General features: G+C 45.9%; 1 protein-coding gene and 1 non-coding gene across 2 annotated transcripts; both read left to right on the top strand.

Moving 5' to 3' along the window:
• Positions 1-667: 667 nt before the first annotated feature.
• Positions 668-860, top strand: LOC116979438. The gene has a single exon (XR_004413726.1). It is a non-coding gene; the product is annotated as a U2 spliceosomal RNA (small nuclear RNA).
• A 10,228-nt stretch (positions 861-11,088) lies between these two features.
• Positions 11,089-21,454, top strand: ankrd46 (ankyrin repeat domain 46). The gene is made up of 4 exons (XM_033030241.1): positions 11,089-11,453; positions 17,151-17,309; positions 20,263-20,322; positions 20,532-21,454. Exons 1-4 carry the CDS (start codon positions 11,143-11,145, stop codon positions 20,746-20,748), a joined length of 747 nt encoding a protein of 248 aa, XP_032886132.1. The 5' UTR covers positions 11,089-11,142; the 3' UTR covers positions 20,749-21,454.
• The last annotated feature ends 1,410 nt before the right edge of the window (positions 21,455-22,864 follow it).

Below are 22,864 nucleotides of genomic sequence, written 5' to 3' on the forward strand. Positions count from 1 at the left end.
CACTATTACAGATGAAAAGACACTGATAACTCACATCGAAGTGTCTGAGGAAGGGTCTCGACCCAAAACGTCGCCCATTCCTTCTCTCCAGAGATGCTGCCTCACCCGCTGAGTTACTCCAGCATTTTGTGTCTACCTGATAACTCACATTCTACCCATACAGAAAGTGCATACACTTTGCCAGCTTTGAATTATTTTAAACCCTTGTGATTTGATTTTAAATTAATTTACATTTTGATTCTAAATTAACTCACATCCTTTTCTATTGGCATCAGATGATTGGCACAGGAGAGAAACAGCAGGGGGTTTAACTAATTTCAGTTGATCTAATTGACTTGATCTAACTTAATGATTACACCATGTAAAATGGAAACTACGAGACAATAATCAGTACTGTATTATATGCACGGTACAGTAATTATTGCACGCAACAATAAAGAAGATTGCTTCAGCTGTAGAAAGTCACTACTCATTAAAATGAACATAACGCACCATAATAGAAACACAAGGAACTTCAAATGCTGGTTTACAATAAAAAAACACAAAGTGCTGGAGTAACTCAATGGCTCAGGCAGCAGATGTGGAAGAGATGTATAGGGAGATTGCACGGCAGTCGAGGTCACGACCCGTGACCCGTACTGTTGCCACGCAACGGCAACTGGAGTACATCGCTTCTCGGCCTTTTGGCTAAGATCAAGTGTAGTATCTGTTCTTATCAGTCAGTAAAAGAGCTAAATAAAGAGCGTCTGTTCTTGTTAGAACAGGGAAAGAGATCTGTTCTTATTAGAACAGTCCTGGCGGTCCTTTAAGGACAGGAGCTTCAGATTACGATTTAAAAAATCGTAGCAATGGCAGCTGCAATGGGAACCAGAGGACAGGGTATCCGCAATACCCTCAGGATTAGTGTCAAGGATCTCAGTGAGGGGATGCCCTTCAGTCGAGACACCTTTGTAAAGAAGGTATTGCTGGAGACCTGCAAGTTCGAGCCCAGGGATATCTACTGCCTCCAGGACTTCCCGGGTAACGGTTATTTTGACGTTACATTTGTGCTTCCGACAGGATGGCAAAAACTGTTAAAGGATTTCCAGGAGAAGGGGAATGAAGCTCCGCTGTCGTTGCTGAAGGTGCAGCCACTCTTCACCCTCCCGAATCAAAAAGAAAGGACGATCACGGTCCATATGTTTAACCCACATGTGCCCGTAGTGGATGTCCTCACCTTCCTTGCTCGCTACGTCGACGGAGCAGGGAACAGCGTGGACGTGAAGGATCTGCATGGGATTTGGACGAGCAAGCGGCAGGTCAAGGTGAAGTTGAGGGTGGACAAGGAAGGAACTCTCCTCCACCCTCCATCGGTGTTCGCAATTGGAGGAAACCGAGGATATTTAATTTACGTGGGGCAGCCCAGAGTTTGCAGAAAATGTAATAAGCCTGGACATGTGATGGCCCAATGCAATGCAGTGGTCTGCAAAAACTGCAAAACGGAGGGCCACGAGACAAAGGACTGTCAAGCCAGCAAGAACTGTAACCTGTGTGGGGAGGGAGGCCACCTTTACAGGGCCTGCCCAAAAAGAGCATGCACATATGCACAGGCAACAAGAGGGGCGGCTTCCAGCACCCCCAGGGTAGGTGAGACACCCACTACCACTGCCAAGTCCCCAGCAGAAAGGGGAAACAGGGATGAGGACAGCCCAACCACCTCAGCCACCTCAAGCCCCCAAGTGCCAGGAGAACTCCAGCACCAAGCCCAGGAGGGAGAGTCGATGGAGGAGGGGGGAGAGCAAATTTGGACTACTGTAAAATCCAAAAAACACCAGAAGGGTCAGCACACGGAGCAGAGGCCAGAAAGGGATGGCAAGCCCAAAAAAAACACCAAAAAACGGTCTCTCTCCCTGACAGAAGGGAGAAACCTCTCCTCGTCGGAGGATGAGGCGAACGGGAAACCCCACAAGAAGAAAACCGGGGCGGAAAGGAGAAGGTGCAGGACGATTGTACACCTGCACCAGGAGACCGAGAGCAGTGCAGCGGTCGAGGGGCTCCAGCCCCAGGACATCGGGAGCAGTGCAGCGGTCGAGGGGCTCCGGCCCCAGGACAACGGGAGCAGTGCAGCGATCGAGGAGCTCCAGCCCCAGGGCATCGGGAGCAGTGCAGCGGTCGAGGGGCTCCAGCCCCAGGGCATCGGGAGCAGTGCAGCGGTCGAGGGGCTCCAGCCCCAGGGCATCGGGAGCAGTGCAGTGGCCATTGGGCCCCAGCTCCAGGCAACCGGGAGCTTTGTAGCGGCCGATGGGCCCCAGCTCCGGGCAACCGGGAGTATCGTAGAGGCCGATGGGCCCCATCTCCGGGCAACCGGGAGCAGTGCAGCGGCCATTGGGCCTCAGCTCCGAGTTTCCGGGAGCAGTAAGCCTGTCACTGAGCCCCAGCCACGAGAGACGGGGGAAGCGGCGCACCCAGAAGGGGGTAAAACGAGCAGCCCCCCCCCAACGACACCTCGGGTTACCACAGGGGAAACCCAACCCGTTGAGGCCGGGTATCTGAGCCCAGGAAAGGTGAGGCAATTCACCGAAGCGGTGGGCATGAGGGAGCAGGAAAACGGACTCTAAAGGACAATGGAGCTCAAACTGGCATCCTTAAACGTGCGCAGTGTGAAGAGCACTGCGCGATGTGTTAATGCCTTACAGTACCTGGCCAAGGTCAAGGCAGATGTGACTTTTCTACAGGAGTGCGGGTTGCCACACCTCCGCTGTTATCGGAGGTGGTCGCGATGGTGGCCCCACGGACTGTCTGTGTGGTCGGGGGGCAATGATTGTCGTGCTTCTGGCCTGGGGATCTTGCTGCGGGGAGGGAACTTCGCCATCACTGAGGTCAGGGAGGTGGTTGCGGGGCGTCTCCTCGTGGTGGATGTAATGTACCGTGGTTCTCCGCTCCGGCTGATTAATGTGTATGCCCCACCCGTGCGGAGCGAGCGGCAGGCCGTTCTCCAGCAGCTCCCAGTGCTGTTGGCCACGTCCCGGCAGCTCGTTCTGGCCGGTGACTTCAACTGCATCATTGATGCGGCTGGACGATCCGGCAGTGCCGACAACAGACTGGACAGCACGTCCAAGTTCCTGATGGAAACGGTAAAAGACGCAAAGCTGCACGACGCCTTCAGCGACCCTGCAGGCGGGCCCCAGCCGCGGTTCACCTGGTCGAGATCGGACGGTTTGGCCCGATCCCGGATAGACTTCGTCTTCACCACGAAGGCCGTCACGGTGAGACACACCGACCTCACGCCGGTGTTCTTCTCTGACCACTGCCTCCTTCAGGCTTCCTGTCACCTACAGGAGGACCGGAAGGCAGGCAGAGGGACGTGGAAGTTAAATGTGAAGTTGTTGACCCCGGAGAACGTGGAGGAGCTAAAGAGGGACTACGCACGTTGGAGAACGGTGAGGCCCCTCTTTGACTCCCCGACACTCTGGTGGGAAGCAACCAAGGAGAACATTAAGAGGTTCTTCATAGCCAAAGGGGTTCAGAGAGCAAGACAGAGTCAGAGGGAATTGTGCCAACTCCAGACAGAATTGCAACAACTGCTCCTTCTGCAGTCAAGGGGGGTGGATGTGAGGGAGGAACTTAGAGAGGTGAAGGACCGGCAAGCTCGGCTCTTTACCTCTGAATCCTCCAAGATCATCTTCCGATCCAGGGTCCGCCATGTGGAGCAGGATGAGACGTGCTCACGTTTCTTCTTCCATAAGGTTCACAGGGGGAGCTCTGTGATCAACAGCCTTAGGGAGGAGGACGGCTCGGTAGCATCCTCGCAGACAGACATGATGAGGGTCTGCAAATCCTTTTACTCGGAATTGTATGACCAAAAGGCCACAGACAGCACCGCCTCCCAGAACTTCCTGTCCTCTATCACGGAGGTCTTGGAGGACAGCAAGCAGGAGAGTCTGGACCAACCACTGACCCTAGAGGAGCTGACTGGCTCCATCCGCTCCTTTGACTCGAGTAAAACTCCCGGAAGCGATGGCTTACCGGCCGAGTTGTATTCGGCTCTGTGGGACTGGGTGGGCCCGGACCTGCTGGAAGTGTACAACGACATGCTTCTAGCCGGCAGCATGTCAGACTCCATGAGGAAGGGCAGCATCACCCTAATCTACAAGCAGAAGGGGGAGATGAAAGATATAAAGAATTGGAGACCCATAACATTGTTGAATGTAGACTACAAGATCCTGTCTAAGGCCATCGCCAACCGGGTCAAGTCTGCTCTGGGACGGGTGATCCACCCGGACCAAACCTGTGCTGTACCTGGCAGGAAAATCTCAGACAGCCTAGCGCTGCTGAGAGATACCATCGCCTACGTGCAGGACAGACGGGTGGATGCCTGCCTAGTCAGCTTGGACCAGGAGAAGGCCTTCGACAGGATATCGCACATGTACATGAGGGACGTGCTCTCCAAAATGGGTTTTGGGGAGGGAATCCGAAATTGGATCAAACTGCTCTACACCAACATCCGTAGTGCAGTCCAAATCAATGGGTGGGAATCAGACAGTTTCCCTGTAAGGTCTGGAGTCAGGCAGGGTTGCCCTCTTTCTCCTGTCTTGTTTGTCTGCTGTATTGAACCTTTTGCCGAGTCCATCAGGAAGGATGCGAGCATAAGAGGAGTGACATTGCCAGGCAGTGGGGGCATTCAGGTCAAGACCTCCCTGTACATGGACGATGTCGCCGTCTTCTGCTCAGATCCAAGGTCGGTCCGCAGATTGATCAGCATCTGTGACCAGTTTGAGTCGGCCACGGGAGCCAGGGTGAACCGCAGGAAGAGCGAGGCCATGCTCTTTGGCAACTGGCCCGACCGATCTTCCATCCCCTTCACCATCAAGCCTGACTTCTTGAAGGTGCTGGGGATCTGGTTCGGGGGGGCTGAGTCGAGTAACAAAAATTGGCTGGAGCGGATAGCCAAGGTGGGGAGGAAGCTGGAGCTGTGGAAGCAACGCTCCCTCTCCATAACCGGGAAAAATTTGGTCATCAGGTGTGAGGTGCTCTCGGGTCTGCTGTACTTGGCACAAGTGTGGCCTGTCCCTCCCTCCTACGCCACGGGGATCACCCGGGCCGTCTTCCAGTTCATCTGGGGGTCGAGGATGGACCGGGTACGACGGGTCACCATGTACAAGTCAGCAGACAACGGGGGTAAAAGCGTGCCCAACGTCGCCCTCATCCTGATGGCCACCTTTGTGTGTGGCTGCATCAGGCGGAGTGTAGAGCCAAGGCACGTGGGCACTAAGTGCCACTACCTGCTGAGGTTCTACCTGTCCCCGGTGTTGCGAAGGATGGGCCTGGCGCAGATGCCACGCAATGTACCAGTCAGCTGGACATTGCCGCCCCATCTGACGTCTGTTGACAGGTTCTTCCGGACCAACACCTTTGACCACAAGTCCATCGGGCAGTGGTCAGCACGGAATGTCCTGCAGGCACTGCAGGGAAAGGACTCGATGGATCCGGTGGCGTGGTTCCCAGAGCAGACTGCCCAGCTTGTCTGGCAAAATGCCTCATCGCCAGAACTGACCAACAAGCACCAAGACCTGGCTTGGCTGGCGGTGAGGGGAGCCCTCTCAGTTAGATCCTTCCTGCACCGTCGGAACCTCACTACCAGCGCACGCTGCCCCCGGGACGGTTGCTATGGAGAGGAGACGGTTGCCCACCTCTTTGCAGAGTGTGGATTTGCAAAACGAGTCTGGAGAGGTATGAAAGGGTCCCTGGAACGATTTATCCCGAACAGCTCCGTCACAGAGGACTCTGTGATTTACGGACTGTTCCCAGGGACACATTCAGAGACTGACATCGAGTGCTGCTGGAGGGTCATCAACTCGGTGAAAGACGCTCTTTGGTCTGCCCGAGCGTTGCTCACCACCCAGCAGAGCGAGATGTCCGTCAGGGAATGTTGCCGACTGGCCCACTGCAGACTGCAGGAGTACGTGCTAAGGGACTCGCTGAAGCTTGGTGCAGCCAACGCCAAGGCTCGGTGGGGGAGGGCCACAGTCTAGGGTCCTTCCGCTGCTGGACATGGGGGGCACAGTATGGTGGAGACGCCCCTCAAATTAAATTAAGGGAAGGTATCCCACACCAGAGGGCCACATGAGTGGCACGGGTGGGGGACATTTTTTGTGGAACTTGAAATGTCAGATGGAAATTTTCGCACTGTGTACACATTGTATATATTTATTACTTGAACAGGGGCCACAGAGTGGCACTGGTGGGGGACTGTTTGGTGAAATTTGACAAATGTAAAAAAATTGTACTGGAAAAAGTTTGTATAGTCTCCGAAAATGTCGGATGAATTTTGTTTGAATGGTTCAGAAATTGTATATATTTACCAATTGAATAAAGTATATTTTGAAATATTTTTTAACTGGAGTACACGCGGTGAACCGCAGGTAAGCACTTACTATGGCTCTTCTTCCGTCCCAGCATCCGAACTCCACGATGACTGGTTCCACACTCGCAGTCTCCGGGCCGTCTATCCCCGCGGCCTGGGGTGGGGGGAGGTGGAGGTCGGGGTGCCGGTGCAGCGCGGTCAGTGACTCTGGGTAGGCGGAGGGACCAGACTGTCCCCAACTCTGCTGCAGCTGATGGGGATGTTGCCAGGTTTTTGCCTCCATGCGGCCCCGCTCCACCCGGCCCCGTGTGTGTATGCGCTCCCGACCCACAGCCTGTGACAGTGTGGCCCACAGGGGGAGACGGGGTGAAGAGTGGCCGTGGCCGGACAGCGCTGACCCCGGGGGGAGAGTGGGGGCTGTAACGGAGGGATGCGCTGCTTCGGCCGCTTATACCTTGATGCTCGGTTTCAGAGCAAAGATACTAGAGCATTTGGTTTAGAGCGCTCAGTCACCCTCCACAATTATTTTACAGCGCAAAAATTGACCATTTTGGTGGTTTTTAACAGGTAAGAAAGTACGCGTTTCGTGTGATAACAGTGTGTGCGGGAGGCTGCCATGTCCTCCAGACAGATTGAGCGTCACGCATTTTGACCCAATGACCTTACATGCAACCCCCCCTATAGGCAACGTTTCAGTTCAGGATCCTTTTTCAAACTGTTTGTAGTAGGGTGGAGAAAACTGGAAAAGTGATGGAGATGGGACAAAGCCTGGCAGATGGGTGAACAAAGGCTAGAGATGTAAAGGAGACACAAGGGTGTGAGATAGTCAGAAGAGATGTGAAATGTGAAGTCAGAGGAAGGGATATAGTTGGAATGAAATGGGAAAATGGGGGGGGGGGGGGAATGGTGGGAGAAATTGGTGGGCACCAGGGTGGGGCAAGGGAAGGGGAATAGAAACAAGGAACTGCAGATGCTAGATTACAAAAATAAGACCCAAGGTGCTGGAGTAACTCAGCGAGCCAGGCAACACACCTGGAGAACATGGATAGGTGACATTTCAGTTCAGTACCCGCTGAAGAAGAAAGGTCGCAACCCAAAACGTCACCTATCCGTGTTCTCCAGCGATGCTGCTTGACCCGCTGAGTTACTCTTGGACTTTGTGTCTGTTTTAGCAACAAATGCCTCACTTTGTTTGGGAGGGTACATTTAGTGTGGACTTGGCGAGGCCACATTGTGGATATCGGAAATTTAACACAAACAACATTAAAAGATAGAAATATTGAACAGAATAATATGAGTATTTGATATGTAAAATACTCACATCTTTAAACATCATTTAGCTGCAGAAAATTGTCTATATTTCCTTTATTAACATCAGGTTAATTGGCCATTGTAGCTTCCCCCTTAGAAAGGTGGGTAGTGGAATCTGGGGGGAAGTTATAGGAGTGTGGGGAGAATACAATGGGCTTGGAGAAGCATTAACGTAAATAGATGCCTAATGGTTGGCATGGACTCGATGGGGCCAAAGGCCAGTTTCCGTGACGCTCTATTATGCAACTGAAATTATCTTGAGTATAATTTTTATTTCAATTCTGCGACTTGTCTGTAAATTAACTGTGTACATTTCTGGTATTTTAGTTATGCATTACATTTAAAAAAATATGTTGTTATTTAGTCCTAGTGGAGAAATGCACATTCGAGAGACACAGGAGACGGAAGATGCTGGAATCATGAGCAAAACACAAAGAGTTGCTGATACGTTTTTAAGGCAGAGATAGATAGATTCTTGATTAGTACGGGTTATGGGGAGAAGGCAGGAGAATGTGGTTGAGAGGGAAAGATAGATCAGCTATGATTGAATGGCGGAGTAGACTTGATGGACCGAATGGCCTAATTCTACTCAAATTGGAGGAACAGCACCTCATATTTTGCTCAGGCAGCGTTGATTTATTTAAGTAACTCCTGCATTCCTCTCCCCACCTCCCCCTCGACCTCCCCCTTTCCACCTCTCCAGTCATCCTACTATTTCCACTGTTCGCATCCTTTATCCCTGTCGTTAGCACATCATCCGCAGTCAACAATGGGCCTTTATGGACTCCACTCTTCCTGTGGTCTTCTGTTGCCAGCCCAGTTTTGTTCTGGTCTTCTCGATCTTTCAACTCCTCTCTGAAGAATAGTCTGGACCTGAAACGTCTCCCATTCCTTCTCTCCAGAGATGCTGCCTGTCCCGCTGAGTTACCAGCTTTTTGTGTCTATCTTCTCTATCTTTCAGTCTGAAGAAACATCACCTATTTAGAGATGCTGCATGACCTGCTGAGTTACACCAGCATTTTGGTTACCTTTCCATGTAGGTATGTTACAAAACTTACCTTCAGCGGCGCTGCAGATCTGTCGCTGCCCGTGTGCGCGACTTTGGCGCCTTTGAGTGGGGGGCGGGTTTAAAATGCCTTGTCTCTCCAGCCTATTCAAATCGATGTCTGTCAGGCTGTTAAGCTGCTAAAGAATAATCCCTTCGACTGCCGTTTTATTAAGTTTCTTTTAAACTGCACTGGATATTTTACGAACAGGAGTAAATTAAAAATAATCTTCTAAAGCAGTCAACGCCGACAACGGGGACGGATTTCATGTACGGGAAAGGTAAAGGAAAGCCGTTTATTTTATATATAAACTTGCTTCTAAGGATGCCTTTAATCAAAATTTCACGTTGCGAAAATTTCATTATGTAAATATACGAACCGGCAGTATTTTTCCTGCCGATATGAGGTTTAAATTCACCGCAACCGCAACGTTCCAAACCAGCGCGTACCACAAAATCCCACTCGCAAGATGATTTAAATGGCCATTAATTTACGGGAATTAAACACTAAATTCCTTCCATTTGGCCTATAAATTAATGACAATGAGATTTAAAAATCATGTTATATTGTGTGAATGTTATTTGAACACTTAGGCTATTTAAAAATGTTAACTTTTTCTTAAGAAATGGATAGATGTTTAGATCTAGTAATTGAATTTTGTAATTAGCTACAATTGGGTAACTAACTAATTATATGCTTTAATTTCAGGTCATCCAAGTAAGATTGTTTCATATTTGTTTCAGAATGCTTCAATCTATAATAACTGAAAATTTCATTCAGTTCTCTTAAATTTTAAGAAAGTTATGGGCTTTTGACTGTCCTTGATCACAGCTTTTGAGTTAAGTCAATGGAAAAGCTATAGGGAACAAGATGCTAATTTCAGTATGAAAATGGCCATAACTTTTTTAATACTGAAGATATGAAAGTGAATTAGGTGTCACATTAAACTTCTTTTTATGCTTTATCTGATGGTATAAATTGCAGACTTGCGTTCTTAAATCTCAAAAGTTTGTAACATTGCTATTCCATGGACTGCGTTCTGTGAACTGCAGCACTTTGTGTCTTTTAAAAAAATAAAACGGCATCTGCAGTATCTTGCTCCTACCTCTGCTGCCCCTTGTTTGTTGCTCCTACCTCTGCAGTTTCTTGTTCCTTACATCTGCAGCTCCTTGCTGCTACATCTGCCGCTCTTTGTTGCCACATCTGCAGCTCCTCACTGCTACATCTGCAGCTCCTCACTGCCACATTTGCAGCTCCACACTGCAACATCTGCAGCTCCTCACTGCCACATCTGCCGCTCTTTGTTGCCACATCTGCAGCTCCTCACTGCCACATCTGCAGCTCCTCACTGCTACATCTGCCGCTCTTTGTTGCTACATCTGCAGCTCCTCACTGCCACATCTGCAGCTCCTCACTGCAACATCTGCAGCTCCTCACTGCCACATCTGCAGCTCCTCACTGCTCCATCTGCAGCTCCTAGTTGCTCCATCTGCAGCTCCTCACTGCTCCATCTGCAGCTCCTAGTTGCTCCATCTGCAGCTCCTCACTGCCACATCTGCAGCTCCTCACTGCTCCATCTGCAGCTCCTAGTTGCTCCATCTGCAGCTCCTCACTGCCACATTTGCAGCTCCTCACTGCCACATCTGCAGCTCCTCACTGCCACATCTGCAGCTCCTAGTTGCTCCATCTGCAGCTCCTAGTTGCTCCATCTGCAGCTCCTCACTGCCACATCTGCAACTCCTCACTGCCACATCTGCAGCTCCTCGCTGCCACATCTGCAGCACCTCGCTGCCACATCTGCAGCTCCTCACTGCCACATCTGCAGCACCTCGCTGCCACATCTGCAGCTCCTCGCTGCCACATCTGCAGCTCCTCACTGCAACATCTGCAGCTCCTCACTGCCACATCTGCAGCTCCACACTGCAACATCTGCAGCTCCTCACTGCCACATCTGCAGCTCCACACTGCAACATCTGCAGCTCCACACTGCAACATCTGCAGCTCCTCACTGCCACATCTGCAGCTCCTCACTGCCACATCTGCAGCTCCTCACTGCTACATCTGCCGCTCCTCGTTGCCACATCTGCAGCTCCTCACTGCCACATCTGCAGCTCCTCGCTGCCACATCTGCAGCTCCTCCCTGCCACATCTGCAGCTCCTCACTGCCACATCTGCAGCTCCTCACTGCTACATCTGCCGCTCTTTGTTGCCACATCTGCAGCTCCTCACTGCAACATCTGCAGCTCCTCACTGCCACATCTGCAGCTCCTCACTGCCACATCTGCAGCTCCTCGCTGCTCCATCTGCAGCTCCTCACTGCTCCATGGCCAACTGCGGGGTCGTTCATTACTTTTGTCTTCTTGTTCTTGCCGTAGTGGGGCTGCGGCTGCGCGGTGTGCCGGCGCACTGCGCCTGTGCCGCTGCTGCCAGTGAGCCGCCGCCATGTCGTACGTGTTCATCAACGACTCTAGCCAGAGCGGGGTGCCGCTGCTACAGGCCTGCATGGACGGCGACATCACCTACTCCAAGCGGCTGCTGGAGAGCGGCTTCGACCCCAACATCCGCGACGCGCGGGGCCGCAGCGGCCTTCATGTGGCCGCCGCCCGCGGCAACGTCGACATCTGCCGCCTGCTGCACAAGTTCGGCGCCGACCTGCTCGCCACCGACTACCAGGGCAACACGGCGCTGCATCTCTGCGGCCACGTCGACTCCATCCAGTTCCTCGTCTCCAACGGCCTGAAGATCGACATCTGGTGGGTCACTGGGAGGCCGTGCAGCCCCTCCACCCGCTGCTAGCCCCTCCGCTTCATGGGACATACAACATCACACCTGTGTAGGAACTGCAGGTGCTGCTTTACAAAAGACACACAGTGCTGGAGTAACCCAGCATCCATGCTGCCTGACCCCCCCCCCCCCCCTGAGTTACTCCAGCACTTTGTCTCTTTTGTAAACTAGCATCTGCAGTGCCTTGTTTCTACATAGAAGGCACACCACCGTAACGGGCCCTTTCATGCCACAATGTCTGTGCCGAACATAATATCAAGACCATCTCTTAACTGCCTGCACATAATCCATAATCCTCCATCCCTGCATAATTCATGTTTTAGTTTGGAGATACAGTGCAAAATCAGGCCCTTCAGTCCACCGAGTCTGCGTCGACCAGCCCCCCCAGCCCCCCCCCCCTCATACACTAGATAGACACAAAATGCTGGAGTATCTCAGCGGGACAGGTAGCATCTCTGGAGTGAAGGAATGGGCGACGTTTCGGGTCGAGATCCTTCTTCAGACTTCACCCATTCCTTCTCTCCAGAGACGCTGCCTGTCCTGCTGAGGTACTCCAGCATTTTGTGCCTACCTTTGATTTAAACCAGCATTGCAGTTCTTTCCTACACCCCAATACACTAGTGTCCTACGTACTAGGAACAATTTACAATTTTTACCGAAGCCAATTAACCTACAAACCTTTGGAGCGCAGGAGGAAACCAGGGAAAACCCATGTAGTCACAAGGAGAATTTACAAATTCTGTACAGACGGCATCCGTAGTCAGGATCAAGCCCGCATCTCTGGTGCTGTGAGGCAGCAACTAACACTGCGCTATCGTGACGCCCCCATGTCATATGTTCATGCTTCTATTTCTTGCCCTATGTGTCTATCTAAAAGCCTCTTTAACTCCATTATTGTATTGGCCTCCACGGCACCATTCCCACCACCCCTGGCAGTGTGTTCCAGGCACCTACCACATATGTGTGAAAAAAAAAAAATCTTGCCCTGCACATCTTTAAATTTTGTCCCTTTGCCCTTAAAGCTATGCCCTCTAGCATTTGATATTTCCATTCTGGAAAAGAAGGTTCTGACTGTCTTCCCAAGAAATGCCTCTTTTTTCGTACTTCTATCAGGTCTCACCTGAACCTCCAAGTCAGTCCAACCTTTCCCTGTGGCTAATATCCCCCCTAATCCAGGCATCATTCTGGTAAACCACCTCTGCACCCATAGCTCTCAGTATAGGGTGATTTCACGAAAGGTCACTGGAGCGTAAATCCCCACTCACGTGACCGAAATTTTTAACTGGGGGACAAGCGTCACTTCCTGTACATGTTAGTGGATGGGAAAACACGCACTTTCACACCCGTTAAAAACATCGAAAACGGCCCGTTTTTGAGCTGCAATTTACGGAGCCGGTCGGGGTGACCGTGAGGAACAGCTACTTAAATTTACAGTCCAAAAAAAAGATAGAAACTAAGGTAAATACAAGAGCGAGCTGAAGGTGTAAAAAAGGCGGAAGTGCTAGCGGACTTTTTTCTTGGAGATTTAAAGATCCAAAATATCGGGAATTATCGCGTTTGCTCGCTGCATTTCATCAAAAGTGGCATTATTGACTTTGTTATCTTTATTCATTTGTTATATGAAAAGTATTAAAAGTTAGAAATCCGTCAGTAAAATTGCAAAATCGCCCATGGTTCTCGGGTGGGTTTTAACATGCAAAATGAAAACGCTTCTGAAGCTCCATTTACTTTTAAATTTAAATAATCGTAAACTCTCAATGCGTTTGGAAATCAATTTTACTGAGATGCAAGCTTACGATTATTTAAATGGTAAATGGAGCTTCAGAAGCGTTTTTATTTTGCATGTTAAAACCCACCTGAGAACCATGGGCGATTTTGCAATTTTACTGACGGGTTTCTAACTTTTAATACTTTTCATATAACAAATGAATAAAGATAAAAAGTCAATAATGCCACTTTTGATGAAATGCAGCGAGCAAACGCGATAATTCCCGATATTTTGGATCTTTAAATCTCCAAGAAAAAAGTCCGCTAGCACTTCCGCCTTTTTTACACCTTCAGCTCGCTCTTGTATTTACCTTAGTTTCTATCTTTTTTTTGGACTGTAAATTTAGGTAGCTGTTCCTCACGGTCACCCCGACCGGCTCCGTAAATTGCAGCTCAAAAACGGGCCGTTTTCGATGTTTTTAACGGGTGTGAAAGTGCGTGTTTTCCCATCCACTAACATGACGCTTGTCCCCCAGTTAAAATTTTCGGTCACGTGAGTGGGGATTTACGCTCCAGTGACCTTTCGTGAAATCACCCTATTCTTAGATAGAGGAGATGCTGATTTATACCAAAGTTAGACACAGAGTACAAGAGTAACTCAGCGGGTCAGGCAGCATCTCAGCAGAAAAAGGATGGGTGTCTTCAGAGATCTTTTCTCTAGAGATGCTGCCTACCCCGCTGAGTTTATCTTCGGTACATACCAGCATCTGCAGTTCTTTTTTTCACCCTCAGTATTCCTATCTATCTTAAGCCCTTCCCCATCAATTCCCACCACTTTTTGTGCAAGTTTGCTGTGCTGAAATTAGCTGGTATGTGGTGTGGGTGTATTTTTGGCATGTGTACTGAGGTACAGTGAAAAGCTGTGTCTGCGTACATACACATCTCTGAAGTTTATAATGGGTCTTTGGACTCAACAACTTTTTTGTGAAGATATAAAATAAAAGTTTAATGACGTCACAGGACAGAAGAAATAGAAGCAAGAACAGGTTGTTTAGACACTTGTACATGCCGTAGCAAAATACAGAGAATCACAGTGGTGCATTCACAATGTCAACGCAAGATGTGTAAATTCCAGTGTTATTTGATTGCTTTCTCAAACTGAAAGCGTATAACTCCCATATCTCGTGTGATTGTGAGCAGAATTTAAAACTTACCCAGCCTGCCACCAAATGTTTGTCTTTCTCCATCAGTACTTAATGTGATTTATATCCCGAGCTTTGGACAAACATTGGAAACCTGTCCATATATTTCTCTTAGTTTAACTTATACAGTTTGGTTAATTTCTGGAGGTATAAGGAACTGCAGATGCTGAAATCGTGAGCAAAACAAAGTGCCGGAGTAACTCAGCGTGTCAGGCAGCATCTCTGGAGGACATGGATAGGTACCGTTTCTGGTTAGGAATCTTCTTCAAAACTTTTAATTTCTGCAGAGTTTGTGTAGTGTTCCACAACTAATGACTTATGTGGTTGAATTTAAGCATACAGATCAATCACTTGGATCAAAGATAATCCACTAATCTAGGAAATAAATAAGCCTGCATACTGTATCTTCTCTATTTGAAATTGAAACGGGAACAACTTTTTATCTACAGAATGCTTCCCTGATATTTCCACATACTTCACTGATATTCATGAAGGCTTCCTAGGCCCTTTTAACATTTGACATGAATCTTCCTTCGCCTATGTAATGCTGTGGAAATCCAGGTAAAGTCTTGGAGTGAATTAAGGATCAATAAATTGCACCTCATTTATAGGTTCTGATTTATAATTTAATGACTGTCCCTGAATATATTTTATGAACGGACATGTTGAGCTTAATCTCTTTTTGCAGTATTTTATTGCTCCGGATTCCAATATCTGCTGTCTTTTGTCTCCATTTGTTTTCTCGCATTCATGTCCAATAGCCCGACTTCCAGTTCAAGTTGTCTGACGTGACTATATTTTTATTCAACCCCAGCATAATTCCTGGAGTTTCAATCACAGACATGAATGAACTATATAGTTAAAATTCTAATGCATTGCTGTTTGTAAACATATTGTTCCAATGGTATTCTATTGGCAAGAAATTATTATTAACAACTGTTGCAGCTGCTTCACCTCCATGTAATTAGACTCAGTAGGCCTGTTGCTTATTAATGTGATTTCCTTGGAGAATGTAACATGGCATCTCTGATCTGACTGTAGTAAATAGTACTGAATTGTGTTGTTAGACAAAGTTCAGGTCCATTAGGGCTGTGGAGCAGTGTTGAAGATTAGTATCAGTGATGGATCAAGGATCCACCCTTCCAGTTTAGTTTAGTTTATTGGCACGTGTACCCAGATACAGTGTAAAGCTTTTGTTATGTGCTAACCAGTCAGCAGAAAGACAATACATGATTACAATTGAGCCATTCATAGTGTACAGATACACGATAAGTGGAATAATATGAATAATGTTGAATGCAAGATAAAGCCAGTAAAGTCAGATCAAAGATAGTCCGAGGGTCTCCAATGAGGTAGATAATAGTTCAGGACTGATCTCTAGTTGTGATAGGATGGTTCAATTATGGAAGAGGGGAAAAGACAGAGTGGCCAGGGTGTGACTCGTCCTTGATTATGCTGATGGGCTTGCCGAGGCAGCGTGAGGTATATATGGAGTCAATGGAAGGGAGGTTGGTTTGTGTGATGGTCTGGGTTGCATCCACAATCCTCTGCAATTTCTTGTGGTCTTGGATTGAGCTGTTCCCAATAAAATGCTTTCTACGTCACATCTAGAGGTTGGTGAGTGTAGGGGACATGCTGAACTTCATAAGCCTTCAAAGGAAGTCAGAAAGTAGAGGCGTGTGGTTCATAGTAAATCAAGTTAAAATGTATAATTGTTTTAAAAAACGTTGGAAGTCACCAACTCAACATCTGAGAATGTGGATGTTTTGGGTCGGAGCTCAAACACATTGGACAAATTGAGTTTGGTTTCGGTCATCTTCCAGCTGAGAGTTTGACTGCTGCAGTGCCATCTGTACCTTAAACAGTTGCAATGTTGAATAGAGTTAGGATTTCAGTGGCTATGAAGCATTCCACATTGACTGTGTTTGTATTGTATCGTATAACAGAAAAGTTTGGTTAATATTTAGTTCTCTATCAACTCCTTTGCTCATTTAAGAATTTTTGTACAGACTCTCAATCATTAGTGCAAATTGTATTTGAATGGCAGTGATAGTGAAATAGAAAGCAAATCTTTGAAAGAAAAATAAAACAACATAGACCAAAGCTTTGAGGCACACTCCTGCCATTTTGCCATCCAGCGCCTGCAAATAATATTTTCTTAAATCATGCCAACTATTTAAATCTTTTGTGGCTGATCTTTAGGTAATATTTGAACCTGAAAGGTTTCGGTTTTTTTTTAGTTTAGAAATACAGCACGGAAACAGGCCCTCCGGCCCACACTAACACTATCCTACACACACTGGGGACAATTTACAATTTCACCAAGCCAATTAACCTACAAACGTGTACGTCTTTTGAGTATGGAATTAAACTGGAGCACCCAGGTCACGGGGAGAATGAGTACAAACTCCATATAGACAATACTTGTAGTCGGGATCAAATCTGGGTCTCTGATGCTGCAAGGCAGCTGCTCTAGCACTGCGCCGCCAACTTGCCTATGTATTTATATGTTTGTAATATGCTCATGAAGAAATGGCGAAATAGAGTGCAATATGATAGTCCGCAATTTAGTTTAGTTTTCCTATTTGATGCTTAAGATGAAACCACCATGTTTTTGTTTTGTATAAAAATATATATAACTACTAAGTGACAGTTAACAATTGACAGACTTTTGGTTTCCGTAGCACATTTTGGAAATAACTGAGTTTGCTTTATTGCATGAGTAAAAATCATTGATTTCATTTTGTGGTAACTCAGCAACCATCATGGTTCCACACCGCTTGTATTGGCAAAGCGTAGAGGAGTAAACAAAGATGCAATCAAGTTACTGGAGTCGCTGGAGGAGCAGGAGGTGAAAGGATTCAACCGTGGAACTCATTCTAAGCTAGAAATTATGCAGACTACAGAAAACGAGAGGTAAACATTAAGAGGTTAAAAACCTGGGTTTGTGGATATTTTATGGTGCTTTATTATTAGATATTTTTGTAAAACTGTTGAGAACATAAACTTTTGCAAGATTTAGGAGATTGAGAGGGGATCTTATAGAAACTTACAAAATTCTTAAGGGGTTGGACAGGCTAGATGCAGGAAGATTGTTTCCGATGTTGGGGAAGTCCAGGACAAGGGGTCACAGCTTAAGGATAAGGGGGAAATCCTTTAAAACCGAGATGAGAAAAACTTTTTTCACACAGAGAGTGGTGAATCTCTGGAACTCTCTGCCACAGAGGGTAGTTGAGGCCAGTTCATTGGCTATATTTAAGAGGGAGTTAGATGTGGCCCTTGTGGCTAAGGGGATCAGAGGGTATGGAGAGAAGGCAGGTACGGGATACTGAGTTGGATGATCAGCCATGATCATATTGAATGGCGGTGCAGGCTCGAAGGGCCGAATGGCCTACTCCTGCACCTAATTTCTATGTTTCTATTAGCCTTTGATATTGGCAACATTTTTAAGGACCTTTTTCTGTTCATTGTTTTAGCAGCTTGAGTTAAATATCATGCAAGTGTATAAATTTAAGTTGCAAACCTTACCAAGACATACCTGCCCGTAATCAGTGGTATCATCAATGCATGTGATTCATGATCTAGGCTTTTTGCTCCACTATAAGTTATCCCAGGCCCTCTTGCAGGTCTTGATCAAAACAGCTTTTTAGTTGGGTGCTAGCAAAAGGCATGACCCTTACACCCTTAATCCCCGATTCCCACATCTCGTCAAATAATACCGCTCCTTGATTCTTGCCCAGCCGAGATCGTGAATCACATGCATTGATTATACCACTGATTACGGGCAGGTATGTCTTGGTTCCCTGTTTCTTTTATTTATATTATAATTTGAGAATTTGTACAATATAGACAATAGGTGCAGGAATAGGCCATTCAGCCCTTCGAGCCAGCACCGCCATTCAATGTGATCATGGCTGATCATCCACAATCAGTTCCTGCCTTCTTCCCATATCCCCTATCTTTAAGAGCCCTATCTAGCTCTCTTGAAAGTATCCAGAGAACTGGCCTCCACCGCCCTCTGAGGCAGAGAATTCCACAGACTCACAACACAACACTAGTTCAAAAATGCAAGAAAGAAGGACCTTTCAGTTAAAATTTGTAAATTAATCGTTAGCAGATGATTGAATTGATTACAACAGTGAATTACTTTGAGGCATGCGTAATGGAAAAGCCCAGGGGTAGTGTTGGTTAATCTGAGGTGTAATGCATTCTGTAATGGATTAAAGGAACAGGGGAAGAAATGAAGGATGCTTTTAATGAGAAATTTAATGTTTTATGACTTAGAAAGAAGGGGTGAGGATGCATAAAGAAAAAAGAATAAGGGTTAGTCTTTGACTTGGAACCAGTTCACATAGGGGAGAAGTTTAGAAAAAGATGGTGGTCATGTGGAAAACATCACACAAAAACCATTTGATGCTATTTCAGTTTGTTTGTATTTGCTCACCAAGGGTAATGAGGAATATGTTTTTGCTCCAATTGATTGTACGTTTATAACACAGAACAGAACGGTACAGCACAGGAACAGGCCGTTTAGGCCATGATGTGTGTGTCGAATTAAGATGATCTTTGCCTGCACATGATCCATATCCCTCCTTTCCCTGCATTCATATGCCTATCTAAAAACCTCTTAAACGCCGCTATCATATCTGCTTTCACAACTAACTGGCAGCTTATTTCAGGCACATACCACTCTGTGTTTAAAAATAAATTCTGCCCTGTGCATCCCCTTTAAATTTTCCCCCATGACCTTAAAGCTATGCCCTCTAGTATTTGACATATCCACACTGGGAAAAACAATTCTCAATTTTATACACTTCTATCAGGTCTTCCCTTAGCCTCCAATGCTCCAGACAAAACAATCCAAGTTTGTCCAACCTCTACTTATAGCTGATACCCGCTAATCCAGGTAGCATCCTGGAAAACATATTTTGCATCTTCTCTAAACCCTCCACATCCTTCCTGTAAATGGACGACCAGAACTGCACAGTCTTACAAATGCAGCCTAAACAAAGTTTTATGAAGCTGGAAAATTACTTCCCGACTCTTGTACTCATTGCCCCAAGTGATGAAGGCAAGCCATGAGGGACCTTGTCAAATACCTTACTAAAGTCCATGTAGACAACATCCACTGCCCTAGCCTCATCAATCGCCTGTCACCTTCTCAAAAAAACTCAATCAGGTTTGTGAGACATGACCTGCGCCAGACACAGCAAACGTTTATTGTACCTAATTAGCCCATTCTCTTCCAAGTGCGAGTAATTCCTTACCCTTTCAATCTTCTCGAATGGCTTCCCTACCACTGATGTGAGGGTCACTGGCCCATAATACCTGTATTATCCCAAGTTCCATTCTTTAAAAAAGGCACATTGGCTACTTCAGAACCTCGTATGTGATCATAGAGAATACAAAAATCTTTATGGCCAACGTGACTTTACAAATTAAGATTCAGAAATTATTTTTATAAATAGAAGGAATCTTTAAGGAAATTGAACTTAATTATGCTTATATGTGAGATTTTGCCCTCAGAAGGATGTATGATACTATCTGTATTTATATTAGTTGTAGAGAGTGAATGCAGTATTTTTATATGTCACAATTGTTCTGATATTCTTTCCTGATTCTCATTCCTCACATAGGAAGCAAGAATCCATTAAAAAAAAAAACCACACACAATTTGCCCACCAATAAGCAAATTGCCTTTAACTGCCCTTGCGTGGCTTTCCAACATCTGGTATGCTGGTGGTTTATCCTCCATACTAAGATGTCCCTGATCTCAGTTGCACATTGTAGGAATATACTGAGTTAAGGATTGATGCTTCCCCAACAGGAGGGGGGAGCTGTTCCCTAATTATTCTCTTGCCTCTTCTAGCGAGCAGGAGACTCAGAACATCATCCTCAGAGGTTGGGAAACAGAACATCAGCCCCTCAGGTAAAGTTGGCGTGTTGGTTTGCCAAAAAAATAATTTGAATCTTTCCACAAAACAACAGCTCTTGTGTTCCTTAGTTGATCTTAAAAAAATAAATTAAAAAAATGTATTGAATCCTAAATGTAATTGCTTCATGATGATTCAATTGATGGTTTAAAACTGACCTGTAAGTGACCATATTTTGATATTGTATGCAAATTTTATTTTTAAGTGCTATGGAGAGCCACTCACTGCTGAGTCCAAATCTGCAAAATACAGAAGGTGTTCTGTCCAGCTTCCGATCCACGTGGCAAGAGTTTGTGGATGATTTGGGCTTCTGGCGGGTCCTACTGCTCATTATTGTTATTGCACTGCTGTCTCTTGGCATTGCCTACTACGTCAGTGGAGTCCTGCCCTTTGTGGAAAACCAGCCTGAACTAGTGCATTAAACTCTAAACAGTATCCAGCAAAACTGAGTTTGAAACTGATTCATGCTGTCTGTGGCAGCATGTCAGAATGCTAACAAACTGGTCAGCGTATGATTCTTGCCATTCCAGTTACTAAATATTCTGCAACCAAGGTTCAGCAATTGTAGCCTTGACATCAATTTCTATCTAGATGCTCTCACTTTGATTCCAGCCTTTAACACACATTTAGTTTTGAGCATTGTAACACTAGCAAAGCTTTGTTGAGCACTTCTGAAGTATGTATCCATTTGAGCCTTGTGTAAAATGTAATCTAAAGGTAGTGCTTCAAACTGATGTGCTCGTTGCAAAATACATATCTTCACCTTTTGGGCTGTTTATAGAATAGAGGTGAAAATATCCATTGAAACATACTTTTGTTTCCTTGGTTTTTTGTCTTAAGGAAATGTGGCAAAACTTATTCCTATGTGTCCAAAATGAAGAATTTAGAAATAATGGCTTCATGTTATAAGATTAACATAATTAAGAAGTCAAGACTCCAATAGAATGCTGATTTCAATAATCATTGAGATATTTAAAAGTAGTTAGTCTGTAGTCCATAGTCTTCTGTATGGAGCTGTCTAAGCCTAAAGATAGAACAAAAATCTGCACTTTTAAACTGTAGTAATGTAAATTTTAATTGTATTAACGATTACTCCATGTATTGTAATAAATTGAAGTACCTGAACAATATGTGTGTGTTATTTGAAGCAGTAGGTAAATTATGCATCATCCACATTGAGGTTAATTGAAACCTTGAAACAGTTAAATTAAAAAATATGCACAATTGTAAGTTTATGAAAATTCTGTGCCCCCCAGTAATTTGCTGATTGTAATTATTGTTACCTGAGGGCCGTTTATCGATGCTTTATCATCATCTCATATTATGGCTTAATGACGTGTGGTTCTTTCTATGCCTGCTGCATAGTGGTATATTGAAACCTTTAATAACATATATTTGTAGTCATGTAAAGGATGGAGCATTGCTATTGGTGCTCTTCTATTTCAAAAATTCTTCTCCAGCAAAATGACTGACCCATCCAGAAAATGAGCTGAACAGCAGGAGCCAAGGAGGGAAATGGAACAACTTCACTAATTCACAGCACGTGGCTAGCTATTTTGCGATTTATATTGACCTGTGTTAGAATTTCACGAGTCCAAGTTCTTTAATGACACAAAGCTGACGGCACCGTAAGCAGTGTAGATGGAAGCATTAAATTACAAGGACATTTACAGGTTAAGCAAATATGAGATTCAATTTGAACTTGGAAAGTACTAATCCCATCCTGTTTAAATGGTTAAAAGCTAGAACCAGTGGAGGTCGATGGGGATGAGAAACCACATGCATCGATAAGTAAAATCTCATGGTGTGATTCAGAAAATAATAATGTAATCAAATGCTGGTATTCATAGATCAAGTTGCATTTATACAAAACCCTGGCTAGATTCCACCTGCAGTGCTCCAAGCATTGCTGGAGATAGACAAAAGGTGCAGGAATAGGCCATTCGGCCCTTCAAACCAGCACTGCCATTCAATGTGATCATGGCTGATCATCCACAATCATTCCTCTTGTTCCTATACTCAACTCCTCTTGTTATGAAGGCCAACGTGCCATTTGCTTACTTCACTGCCTGCTGTACCTGCATGCTTACTTTCATTGACTGATGAACAAGGACCCCCTGATCCCGTTGTATTTCCCCTTTTCCCAATTTGACACCATTTAGATAATAATCTGCCTTCCTGTTTTTGCTACCAAAGTAGATAACCTCACATTTATCCACATTAAGCTGCATCTGCCATATGATGATAATAGGTGAAGAAGGGTACAGTTGTTTTGGAAGGAATGCAATACAGATTAAGTTTTGAATTTTGTTTTAAGGTACGAGTAGAAATAAGATTTATTTCCCCTGTAATTTAGAAGTTTAACAATGTTTCCATCACCTTTGGAAACTTTTATTGCTGTTTATTATCAACATCAGGACCAAAGTTGTGCCAATGAAAGTCAAAATTCAAACAAATGCCTCAAAACCCATTGGCCGGCGGTTCATTCTACGGCAAGACAATGATCCCAAACATACTGCTAAAGCAACAAAGGAGTTT

The sequence above is a fragment of the Amblyraja radiata genome, chromosome 12 (assembly GCF_010909765.2).
Source record: "Amblyraja radiata isolate CabotCenter1 chromosome 12, sAmbRad1.1.pri, whole genome shotgun sequence".
NCBI classification, from domain to species: Eukaryota; Metazoa; Chordata; class Chondrichthyes; order Rajiformes; family Rajidae; genus Amblyraja; species Amblyraja radiata.

Coding starts and splice junctions, on each gene's coding strand:
- ankrd46 (XM_033030241.1), top strand. CDS start 11,143: ATGTCGTACGTGTTCATCAACGACTCTAGCCAGAGCGGGGTGCCGCTG. Junction 17,310..20,262: donor CAGACTACAGAAAACGAGAG/GTAAACATTAAG, acceptor TGCCTCTTCTAG/CGAGCAGGAGACTCAGAACA. Junction 20,323..20,531: donor ACAGAACATCAGCCCCTCAG/GTAAAGTTGGCG, acceptor TTTATTTTTAAG/TGCTATGGAGAGCCACTCAC.